This window comes from Natrix helvetica (genome assembly GCF_964273705.1).
Source record: "Natrix helvetica genome assembly, chromosome: 2".
NCBI lineage: Eukaryota > Metazoa > Chordata > Lepidosauria > Squamata > Natricidae > Natrix > Natrix helvetica.
The window spans coordinates 220,421,425-220,434,522 of record NC_138552.1 but is presented as its reverse complement, the minus strand read 5'-3'; the positions used below and the strand labels follow the sequence as shown (position 1 = coordinate 220,434,522).

Here is a 13,098-nt window from a genome sequence, read left to right as displayed (position 1 = left end):
ATGAAGGTGTGTTCCATAAGCTGCTGAAAATGCTTTTGATCACTTCTGAATATACTACTTATTCATCCAAATGAATACTCCTCTTTTGGAGGCTGGGAGTTGGAGGTGCATTAAATATGAAAGCATAAGCTTTTATTTGTATTTAGTACCACAAAGTTATTCGTCTCACTGCTGTGCATAGGATGTTGGTGAAAAATGCGCCCTGAAGGCTTTAATCTAGCCTCATGATAAACACTTTAAAAGATCCTCAACTCTACCTCAGTAGTATGTTGAATGTCATCTGACTTGTGAGGCCCATCATCTAGCACAGGGGTGGGGAACTGTGGCTCTTTTGCGACTTGTGGACTTCAACTCCCAGAATTCCTGAGGCAGCTATGTTGGTTCTGGAATTCTGGGAGTTGAAGTCCACAAGTCGCAAAAGAGCCACAGTTCCCCACCCCTGATCTAGCATTATATATCTGCTGATATCAGAAGCTGCAGTGAAGAATTATAGTGGAAACATGCAACATAAGCAGCATGAAGGTGTATTCCATAAGCTGCTGAAAATGCTTTTAATCACTTCTGAATATACAGAATATACTGAATATAACATGGGAAAACTCAACACAGTGAAAGAAAATAAACCGGCCACACATTGACACCTGAGGTATCAGAAAATTAAGATGGACTAGAATTGGACATAGAAAATCACATTATTACTCTGGGCTCAACCCCTCCCCCCAAAAAAAAACCCTCCAACCAAACAGAAGGAATAGCATTGCTTTTATAACCAGGAGAGATATAGACTTAACTGCAATGCAAACATTGACCTAACAATGCAATTAAACTTTACTATAGTGATTATCCAAGCTTATGCTCTAACACTGATGCAAAAGAAGAGGAGACTGATGAGATTTAGGAGGAGCTGATGAGTTCAAAATGAAATTGACAAAAATATGCAAGCAAAATATGTGCCATTTGTGATTGATGACTGGAATATTAAGGAAGAAAATAAAGTGTTGTTCAAGAAAATGAAATAATGTAGGAGACTGACTTACCAATTTCTAAAAATGACTTACCAACTTCTATGAATCAATGATCCCCTCCCCCTCCAAACCACACACATGCACGCACAAATACTGACATTACAAGTCTTTACCATAGCACTCCTTGTATCATTTACCATATGGAGTATACAGAAATCAGGTTGACTATATTACTGATACAAAGAGGTGGAGCAAGTCAGCTACAACAGTAAAGACATAGTCAATGATTGATGATGGAATGGATCATAAACTTCATATGTGCAAATACCAATTTAAGCTAAAACAGCAGCAGAAGAAAGCCAATCATTTCCATGATCTTGACTAGATGTACTCCATTTTCAAACAGAATTTCCAGAATCGCTTTGAAATCCTACATCTCATTGACAGGGAAACTGACACTTAAGTCAGAGAAGTTCCTAAGGATGAATGTGAAAAAAGATTACCAGAGACCAAGAAGCAAAAGAGAGAAAGCTGGATGTCAAAACCAATGGTGGACATTACTCAAAAGAGAAGTGAAGCCAAAGCCAAGAAAGACAAAAAATGCCAGAAGAGAACTTGACAAAGAATTTCTAGGTGTGCTTATAGAAGAATATTATTGTAAAGACATTGAAGTTTGAAATAGACATTGAATAACAAGAAAAGATGTCATAATTTCCAAAGGATTTTAGAACTCAGAAGACAGTTCCAAACTTGAATTGGTGTGCTACGGACACAATTGAACAGACAGTAATTAATTCCCAGAAAATCAAAAAAAGATGGAAGGCATCTAAGGAGTCTATGAAATCCTGTACAATAGAAATGACAGCATCAGGATAACTCAGAAAATAATTCATACTTAGAAGAATTTCTACAGGTTATGATGGCAATTGTCGAGCCAGGATAACATAATTTACAGTATTACATCATAATTAAGGCTGAATCAACATGCCCTTTGATGATATATTACTATGTTAATGGAAAGCTATTTTTCCAGGATCAGCCACCAAATTAATTCATGTGTTTATTTCATTTACTCATTCTATAGTTCTCCCCTCCAGTTTTCTCTAAAGTCAGAAACTATAAGCCTGTATCTAAACAAAAGTTCACTTTTCATACTAATCCTAACTATGAATTGTTTAATGAACATTTAAATGGTGACATCTTTTCACTTACAGCCCAGAAGAAGAATCTTCCTCATCTTCAAGTGATGAGGATGAAGATGACAGAAAACAAACTGATGAATTATTAGGAAAAGTTGTATGTGTAGAAACTGTTAGTACGGATAAAAAGAAAAATATTTGCTTTCCAGCTTTGGTAAGTACTTACTTTCTGCATCATTTAAATTTTTTTTTGAAAAGATAATACAATCCTAGAAATAAGATTGCAATTTTAGTTGCAATCTTTAATAAATTAGTCCTTTGATACAAAACAAATAAATGCAGAATAGCACATATATTATTATATATGTAGGAGACTACATCGATAAAGGCCTTATTTTAACCTTTTGATGCTTAAATTGTAAATGTGTAAATTGGTATGTACTCGGTATAGAGTGTATGTTTATGAAAAATGGAACTCTACCTTCTCATTTTCTTTGTTAAATACTAAATACACACTATTAACATTTTTTGCTGTTGGACCATCAAGCTACGTAGACAATTTGAAAAGGCAAAATCTGCTGTATTATGATACAAAACTTATATTTTTGTTGAATGCTTATATTCAGGGATGGTGTAACCTGGGATGCTGGGATGCAAATAGTAGGATGAACTTTTAGGATTGTGTTGCAGATGCAATCCCAACAGAAATGACTTCATGCATATACCATACACAGAGATAGTGTGAGGAGGCCCTTGAAACAGGTGCAATAATTACTGGCTTGCTTGTGGTTTTTCCATGGTTAAAAACAGATGCTGAGTTAGGCAAAGGACTTTTCTTATGTTTTAGATTATTATGTAATTATAAGAGGGTGTTCATAGTGCCCAGAAATGTATTAAATCCTGGCAGAAATATCATATGCATTTGAAGGTTGGCATATGTTGAATTGGCATACTAACATACCTTTATTTGTGTCTAACTTCCACTTCTGCACCATCCAGAAAAGTAGAGAAATAATAATAATAATAATAATAATAATAATAATAATAATAATAATAATAATACCAGGACTTAAAAATCGAAATCCAACGATTATGGCACAAACCAGCAGTGGTAATTCCAGTGGTAATCGGCACACTGGGTGCTATTCCAAAAGCACTGGAATTACATTTAAAACAGATAAAACTTGACAAAATCACCATCAGTCAAATGCAAAAAGCTGCACTGCTTGGATCTGCACGTATATTACGAAAATATGTTACGACGTCCTAGGCCCCTGGGTGGGGCCCGACTAGTAATCAATGCCAAATCCGGCAAAATAACTGGCCGCTGTGATACAATCGTATAATAATAATAATAATAATAATAATAATAATAATAATAATAATAATAATAATAATAATAATAATAATAATAATAACAACAACAACAACAACAACAACAATAATAATAATAATAACAACAACAACAACAACAACAACAACAACATACTCAGCTGCTGTAAAAAAATCGCGCAGACTGATTATAAATTGCGGCACAATTCAGTAGCACAAATGATCCACTGGAATTTGTGCAAAAATTATATTAAAACAACAACAAACTGGTGGGAACATAAGCCAGAAAAAGTCACCGAAAATCAGATGGTCAGATCCTATGGGATTTTCGTATACAAATGGACAAAATACTGGCGCATAACACACCAGACATCACACTGGTTGAGAAAAATAAGGTTACAATCATAGACATCACAATACCAGGTGATAGCAAGGTCAACGAGAAGGAACATGAAAAAAATTGCGAAATACCAGGACCTAAAAATTGAAATTCAACGATTGTGGCACAAACCAGCAGTGGTAATTCCAGTGGTAATCGGCACACTGGGCGCTATTCCAAAAGCACTGGAATTACATTTAAAACAGTTAAAACTTGACAAAATCACCACCAGTCAAATGCAAAAAGCTGCACTGCTTGGATCTGCACGTATATTACGAAAATACATTACGACGTCCTAGGCCCCTGGGTGGTGCCCGACTTTTAATCAATGCCAAATCCAGCGAAACAACTGGCCGCTGTGATACAATTGTATAATAATAATAATTATTATTTGCTGAATTTTGGAGAAGTAGATACTGTAAGAGTCTTTTTTCTTCTTCACTTAACATCAGGGTTTGGTGAGAGGGAATTCCACTTAAAGGAATGCAGTTTGTTTTTTTCTCTGAAAAGCAGGCAAAAATAAAAGAAAATAGCCCTCTGCTCAAACTCATGCTGCAGCCAGAGGCAGACAACCTCTTTTCTCTCAATCAACACAGGGCTTTTAGGAAAATAGAAGCTGCAATGCCTCAAGTTTCTTCTTTTTTTACTTCTCATATAAAAAGTATATATAAAAAGTAATAAAATTACTTTTCCCCCTCTGCTTGTCAGATGGCAGAGGATGATGGAGGCCAAGGGTTTTATTTTTCATGTAGGAAACAATTTAAGACCAGCACCTCCACCCAAATTACTTGAAATATATAAAGTACTTGGAAAAGGGTTTTTTTATATGCTGAATATCCATGCCAATAACAACCAGATGTGTAGACCTTACGATATGCATACATATACATTTTTGTGATCTCTTACATAATATTAAATAAAGTTTCTGTAATAATTAAATACATCTTTTTATTTCTTTACAGGTTGTTTGTCCAGATTGTAGTGATGAAGTTGCAGTAAAGAAAGATAATATTCTTGTTCGTTCTTTCAAGGATGGCAAGTTGTGAGTGAAAATGTTTGATTTAATTACTATTTGTCTAAATACTATGATGTAACTAAAAGAGATGGCAGATGGACTCAGATTTGTTTTATTCGTGAGAATGAAGGAGAGGGATAGAATGAACAAAATAATTTTGCATCCTGCCTTCTACTTCACAAAGAGTATGGATATATAAATACAGAAAACAATGTGCCATTTTGTGGTAATATTGAAGTGCATGGATAGAATATTTCTACAATTTAAATATTTTTTCTGCTGTAGTATTTCTAAAAAAGATGATGTTATTCCCTTGTACAATATGCTTGTAAATAATTATGATAATAACAAAGTGGTATTATTTTAATCAGTTTGAAAAGTGCCATACAGGTAGTTTTCTATTTACAGCCATAATTGGGGCCAGAATGTCCATTGTTGACTAAGGTGGTTGTTAAGTGGGTTGCATCCAATTTTATGACCTTTTTGCCAGGTTTTGCTTTGTTGCTAAGTGAATCACAGCAGTTGTTAAGTGAATCATATAATTTAAACAAATCTGCTCCCCCTTTTGAATTAAAATCATGGAGCTTTGCGGCTACTATATGATTTCAAGAAAAGTCAGCTGATTCTATTTCTCATTATCATTAGCATGTGGGTTATCCAGCCTAGGACCCCACGGTCCAATCATGTAATTTTTGGTAAAGTCCATTGAATTGAATTGACTTTAGTGTAGTTTGTTGTAAAGAAACCTATTTTGAAGTAGATGTAAATATAATTGTTCTACCAGGCAGTTATCTGTGTTTCCTCATTAGGAAAACTGGGTGTTCCCCTTCCTGTTTTTTCATTCTGAGTTTGGATTTATAGCTCTTATATTTTTATTCTTCTTGTTTAAGAAAACATTTTAGCACTGTTTAAAATTGCAGATCATAAATCTTAAATTTCCTTTTCTAGCAATAACTGACAAGATCTGCACAAAGTAGTTTTAAGGCATAAGGATTCCAAAGTACTTTTTAAAAAACAATCCTATTTGCTTTGTACTAGTAGGAGATCCACATTTTATGGATAATTAATATTAGAAGATTGCTTCATTTAAATGAAGATTGCTTTATTGTCAAAATACTTAAAATACTTATTTTTAAAAATACTGTTATCATAATTTGTTTAGCTCTTCAGTACCAAGGAAAGATGTACGGGAAATTAGTGAGTCTTCACCAAAACCTGATGCTGCATTAAAACAAGGTAAAAATTAACTTCAAAATTAGAAAGGAGGGACTGTGTTTATTCTCAGTTATAATTAGCTAGAAAAGAAACGAGTTAGGGTTAGACAAAACAGAATTCTGAAAAATGTTTCCAGCAATGTCAAGAATACCATGAGTCAATATTTTATTTTATTATTTTATATTTTATTTTATTTATTTTATTTTATTATTTTTTCTCTACCTTTCAATCAGAATTTCTTTACTTTTACAAGTGTGAACGTTGGTCTGCCTCCTACATTAGCATTGGAGGCAAGGGCCACAAAGAGTGCCTTATGGGAGAAAATAGATAGTATTGGTCTGAGACATGGAGAAAAAAATATCAGATGTCAAAATCTAAATATTAACCTTTTCCTGGATTGAGTGGATTGGGTTTTCTTTGTTTTTAAAACTGCATCATGCCTATTTTAGATTTTATGCTACAACTTTTATGTGCTTCCTGTCCCAAAATGACAGAAAATTATGCCAGCAGTTTTCAGTGGTTGTGCTGCCTACTTTCACCATTAAATAAAAGAGTAGTCTAGCAAACCTTGATACTGTATCTAAGTTTACTGCATAATTAAAAACAGAGAGAATCAATAGTAGAAATGAAGCTATAGCAATTAAAGAAATAAAACATTTTAATGCTTAAAAACAATTTGAGAAACTCATCTTTAAAGACCTTAAAAGATGATTAAACATGGCATGGTTAGTAAGTACAACTGAAAAAGCCATATTCCTTATTACTGTCAATTATACTTTAGGAAACTGAAGAATTTTAATTAGTAACTTGGAACTTTGTAATAAGGGATATTTTCATGGAATGAAGTATTTCTTCAGGTACTTGAGTCCCTATAGCCATTTAGAATTTTGTTCAGCATAATGAGGACATAGAAGAAACTCTGACTTAAATTAACTATGGATAAGAACTTACAAGCAAACTAGAAAATAAAAAACAAGTCAAACCAAGACTTACAGGTGAAACTCAAAAAATTACAATATCATGCAAAAGTTCATTTATTTCAGTAATGCAACTTAAAAGGTGAAACTAATATATGAGATAGACTCATTATATGCAAAGCAAAATAGTTCAAGCCGTGATTTGTCATAATTGTGGTGATTATGGCTTACAGCTCATGAAAACCCCAAATCCACCATCTCAGAAAATTAGAATATTGTGAAAAGGTGCAATATTCTAGCCTCAAAGTGTTCCACTCTAATCAGCTAATTAAGCCATAACACCTGCAAAGGGTTCCTGAGCCTTTAAATGGTCTCTCAGTCTGGTTCAGTAGGAATCACAATCATGGGAAAGAGTGCTGACCTGACAGTTATGCAGAATACCATCATTGACACCCTTCATAAGGAGGGAAAGCCTCAAAAGGTAATTGCAAAAGAAGTTGGATGTTCCCAAAGTGCTGTATCAAAGCACATTAATAGAAAATTATGTGGAAGGGAAAAGTGTGGAAGAAAAGGTGCACAAGCAGCAGGGATGACTGCAGCCTGGAGAGGATTGTCAGGAAAAGGACATTCAAAAGTGGTGGGGACATTCACAAGGAGTAGACTGAGGCTGGAGTCAGTGCATCAAGAGCCACCACACACAGACGGATCCTGGACATGGGCTTCAAATGTCATATTCCTTTTGTCAAGCCGTTCCTCAACAACAAACAATGTCAGAAGTGTCTTACCTGGGCTAAAGAAAAACAGACCTGTTCTGTTGCTGAGTGGTCCAAAGTTCTCTTTTCTGATGAGAGTGACTTTTGCATCTCATTTGGAAACCAAGGACCCAGAGTATGGAGGAAGAATGGAGAGGCACATGCTGCAAGATGCTTAAAGTCCAGTGTGAAGTTTCCACAGTCTATTGATTTGGGGAGCCATGCCATCTGCTGGTGTTGGTCCACTGTGCTTCATTAAGTCCAGGGTCAAGGCAGCTGTCTACCAGGAGATTTTGGACGAACTTTATGGGGATGCTGACTTCATTTTCCAGCAGGACTTGGCACCTGCCCATACTGCCAAAAGCACCAAAACCTGGTTCAATGACCATGGGATTACTGTGCTTGATTGGCCAGCAAACTCGCCTGACCTGAACCCCATAGAGAATCTACGGGGCATTGCCAAGAGAAAGATGAGAGACGTGAGACCGAACAATGCAGAAGAGCTGAAGCCCCCTGGTCTTCCATAACACCTCAGCAGTGCCACAGGCTGATAGCTTCCATGCCACGCCACATTGAAGCAGTAATTGCTGCAAAATGGGCCCAAACCAAGTACTGAGTACATATGCATGCTTATACTTTTCAGAGGTCCGATATTGTTCTATGTACAATCCTTGTTTTATTGATTGCATGTAATATTCTAATTTCCTGAGATTGTGGATTTGGGGTTTTCATGAGCTGTAAGCCATAATCATCACAATTATGACAAATCATGGCTTGAACTATCTTGCTTTGCATGTAATGAGTCTATCTCATATATTAGTTTTGCCTTTTAAGTTGCATTACTGAAATAAATGAACTTTTGCACGATATTCTAATTTTTTGAGTTTCACCTGTACATTATATCTGCCTTGTTTAGAAACCCTTTAATTTTTTTAAAATTTAGACAAGCTATTGTCTTAATTTTAACAATCTGTTGTTAAACATTTTTTAATTTGTTCATTCACACTTTGTTCATTTGACTCATTCATACAGTTAAATAGAAGAAGAAAAACCCATATTAAGTCTTTAAGGGAGGTCATTCTATTTTCCAGGGCGCTGCTCTGGAGAGTCCAAAGAAGGGGTTAAACACAGCCAATCTGCCCAGAACTGAATTGAAAACTTTAAGCCACGCCTCTGGTGCTGACTCTCCCCAGATTTTTTCAATTCAGCTAGCCCAGTGGACGCGCTTTAAGATTTTCTCCAGTTCTAAGATTGATTCCTTGGACTCTCCAGAGGAAGAATAATTTTTTAAAACAGTATATTTAAGGATTTTTAGAGCAGGCTGGTGAGTTTAAATTTAAGTTTGTTTTTTTCCCTTTTTAATTGGGTTTTTCTCACCCTTTCGGCTCTCCTGGAGTCCGGGGCTTTGCTCTGGCTCCTAGAAGCCGCAGGCAGCTGTTGGGGGAAGCGCGTGGGTCGGAGTGCCGACGCCAGTGCTGTTGGGGCACCCCTACTGGGGGCCGATTCCCGCTGGAAGCCCTCCGTTGCAATTTGTGCTTCTAGCAAGTCAAATTGCTGCGTGGGCTTCCAGGGCAGCCATTTTGGCTTCTTCCCTCTTTAAATTTGGCACGCAAAGCTCCGGTCATTCTATTCTGATAAAATTAATTTATTTACAGCTTTTGATCAGGCGTTAGAGTTCTGTAAAAATAGAACTGTTCCTAGTAATTGGAAGACTGAGTTGAAAGAAGAAAGTTCCAGTAGTGAAGCAGAAGAAGAGGATGAAGATGAAAAGGACAAAGAAGATAATAGCAGTGAAGAAGAGGCAAGTATAATCTTATAGTGTAATAAGTTTGTATTGCACTGCATGTGTCAAAATTTGTATTTCTAAATCTTGCTAGTCATTTCTGTCAAGCTTCTTACAAGCAGTAGTGAAAATCAGTATTTGATCAAGGGGAAATTTGGGGAAATTCTCTGTCACTTGGAGAATATTCAGGAAATATCTTGAATAACAGAAGGAATATGTAAATATAGAGCTGATGAAGTCATCATTGCAATCATGGTTATGAATTGAGGTCTTGAATTATCAGCAAATATTTATCAGATTGAAATCCACAATAAACCATATTGTTTTTTAAAGGAGAAAATTTTATTCCCAGTTCACAGCTTTAATCAAATAACATTCAACAGATTAAATTGCATTTAGTCAGATGTAATTGTACCAGAGTGTTCATTTTGGCACTCTAAAGCTTCAGTCCTGTAGGAGCTTTCCTAGGAGTAATTCCAAGAAAGCAATGCTAATTTCTCAGTAGAACTTCATAAGATTGTAATTTTTGTATGTATTAAATTTTCTATATTTTCCCACAGTGGAAATCTCCAAATATTTTGAAATAAAATAGATTTGAAAAAAGAATATTAGTTTAAAGATAAAAAATAATATTGAAATTTAGAGTAAAACATAATAGTATGAAGATGATATTTTATTTCCTTGTTGGTAGTTTTTATGTGTTTTCTTTATTTACTTCATTAGGAAGAAATAGAACCCTTTCCTGAAGAAAGAGAGAACTTTCTGCAACAACTCTATAAATTCATGGAAGATAGAGGTGAGCATTTCATTAGGTTACTGTACAGCTTGTTTAATTGAGAATTAAATATAGTTATGAATCACATTGCTTTTCATTCCTGGTACTTGAGGGTGTTCCTTTTTAAGATTTGCATTCTTAGTTAATAAAGTGTATAGGAATCAAAGGTAATTACAAATATTTTAGTATGTAGTGTTACAAGGCAGCTTACTGTTAAAGTTACATTTTAAAGCATTAATTTAAAAGACTATGTTTTTTAAAAAACCCTCTCAAATGTATTTATATAATATGTGCACAACTTCTAGGTTATCAAAACCAAGAGTGGCCCACCAAGCAGTACTGTTACCTATCAAGTGACTTTTCCCCAATTGTTGCAGATCTAAGCAGGAAACTAAAATAGATGATCCTTTCTAGTGCCTATATATGACAAATAAAGAATTATGGGGGCAGGAAGGAAAATCATCCATGCAATTCCAATTTCTTCCTCTTCCCATGATCCATGCAATTCCAATTTCTTCCTCTTCCCATGATCCATGCAATTCCAATTTCTTCCTCTTCCCATGATCCAGATCAGATGGGATGTTGGCAAGAATATTGTAGGACAAATATGAATTCTCTGGTTATTTGCCAGATGCACTTTAGCAAACACAGGATGTTAGCCAAAATTTCCAGTAACACGACTTTGTGTTTGTTTTGCAAAGGCTTTTATCATAAGGTATCTTATTAAGTGCTGCTAAGCTCTATTTTGTTCTGACTACCTCTGGGCCTTATAGGTACAAGCTTCTGTAATTATTTGGAAAATTATTTTATAATATTGTTATGTAGTTTAATTGGGAATCAAAGCTTTAGTTGAATTCTCTACACATTTATTTTTAATAAGTAGCACCAAACTTGGTTGTGTTTATTATTGGCTAAATATGCATAGAATATATGTTACATGATATTGTGTGAGACTAAAGTTTTAAATTGATTTATTTTCAGTAACATTAATATGAAGACTTCTCACCATGCTCAAGCACTTAATTCAAAATTGTTTCTTTCATAGGGACTCCTATTAATAAACGACCTGTCCTTGGATATAGAAATTTGAATCTCTTCAAATTATTCAGACTTGTTCATAAACTTGGAGGATTTGATAATGTAAGTACTATAAACTATTGTAAAAAGAAAAAAATAACAATCTAAAATAATAATAGTGCATTTTACACAGCTATAAAAAGAGTTGTACAGAAGATGAGAACACAACTTTTAAGTGCAGTTGGGTATATTTGTTTTTCTTATGGAAAGAATGTAACACAGTATTTGAATAACATTTTCCCACTTGTGCTAGATGCATTTATAGAGATAACTGTATAACGTGTGAAATTCCAGTCAGTTCTTTAGCTGGTGTTGGCCTTCATATGCATTGAGTTCTTCCCAAGAACCTAGGATATTGTAATAGTAGTGACCTTTTGAAAATGACATGTGGAAATTTTGTCAATGTGAATATTTGCTAAATGCTGATAATCACTGGGACTGCTTCATGATTTTTCTATATATAATCTACAGTAATGCTTTTATTGCCACTAGTTGCCTCTAACCATTTGATGATCTAACTATGTGGCAATGAATTGAAGACCTTTTTATAATCAATCTAAACCACACGTACATTGTTTTTTGACTTTTGCAATTCTCCAGAATCATTTTATCAATCAGAGGGTGATCTTTTGTTTTTCCTTTTATTTCCTTACTATTCTACTTAAAAATTGTTTATTTTCTTCTAAATATTGAATGATTGTGAGTAATATAAATATATAAATATAACCATAAGCCAAGACCAAAACTTCTTGTTGGCCTATAGTTCCTATGTTGTCTCTTTTGCTGGTTTTTTTTAAGAATCAGCTAGGTTTTGTCAATTATTAATAAGCTGGTGATCTCTCCTTTTTGCAATACTGCATTAAGATGTTTACCTATAATTGGATGCCAGGTAGTCAGCTATTTGAGGCAATTCTTTAGCTTGTTTGCAGAGGGTGCTATTATTGTTATTAATTATTATTATAAATATTCCAACAGCAACCTTTATTTTGTTTACCAATATCCAAAATTGACATTGTACATTAGTGAATTATTATATATAATGTAATTTATGATATTGATAGTTAATTGATACTTTCTTTAAAATATTAACTAAACAAATGATAGAATTGCAATCTAATATACAGGTAATCCTCGACTTATGACCACAATTGAGCCCAACATTTCCTTGGAACAACAAACAGTTGTTAAGTGACTTTTGCCCCGTTTTACTTTTTTGCCACAGTTGTTAAACAAATCACTGCAGTTCTTAAGTGAATCATGCAGTCATTAAGCAAATCTGGCTTTGTCTGTTGAAAGCTGGCTGCGAAGTTTACATATGGTGATCACATAACCTCACCACTCCGCAAATGTTATAAATTCACACTGGTTGCCAAGCATCCATATTTTAATTCTGTGACTGTAGAAGTGATGCAACATGCATAAGTGTGAAAATCGGTTATAAGTCAACTTTTTCAATATCTTTGTAACTTTGAACGGTCACTAAACAAATTGTTGTAAGTCAAGGACTACTTGTATATCATTTACTGGAAAAATAATTACTATGCTTGTGGAAGTCCATTCATAAATTTTATTGAAAAGTGAGAAGATCAAGACATTTCAAAATGTAAGTTGTTTTATGGTTTAGATTTCACTTTTGATAGCTTAATGATTCTGTTGAGGAGGTAAGGCTTGCTTGTGTATCTAAAAATAATAATCTGCAAATATAGAGTAGATTAAAGGTAAGATTCTTAAGAATGTGATTAAAATGGA

At 34.4% G+C, this 13,098-nt stretch overlaps 1 protein-coding gene across 6 annotated transcripts in view; it reads left to right on the top strand.

Moving 5' to 3' along the window:
- Nucleotides 1-13,098, top strand: part of ARID4B (AT-rich interaction domain 4B) — a 96,921-nt gene that overhangs the window by 46,720 nt on the left and 37,103 nt on the right. For 5 of the 6 annotated variants that reach the window (XM_081943164.1, XM_081943165.1, XM_081943168.1 and 2 more), the window contains exons 8-13: nucleotides 2,180-2,318; nucleotides 4,778-4,857; nucleotides 5,993-6,066; nucleotides 9,370-9,515; nucleotides 10,221-10,293; nucleotides 11,318-11,412. In XM_081943164.1, coding sequence (XP_081799290.1) covers nucleotides 2,180-2,318; nucleotides 4,778-4,857; nucleotides 5,993-6,066; nucleotides 9,370-9,515; nucleotides 10,221-10,293; nucleotides 11,318-11,412 — 607 coding nt within the window. Of the gene's footprint in view, nucleotides 1-2,179; nucleotides 2,319-4,777; nucleotides 4,858-5,992; nucleotides 6,067-9,369; nucleotides 9,520-10,220; nucleotides 10,294-11,317; nucleotides 11,413-13,098 lie in introns of all 6 variants that reach the window. The other variant, XM_081943167.1, reaches the window with a different exon arrangement.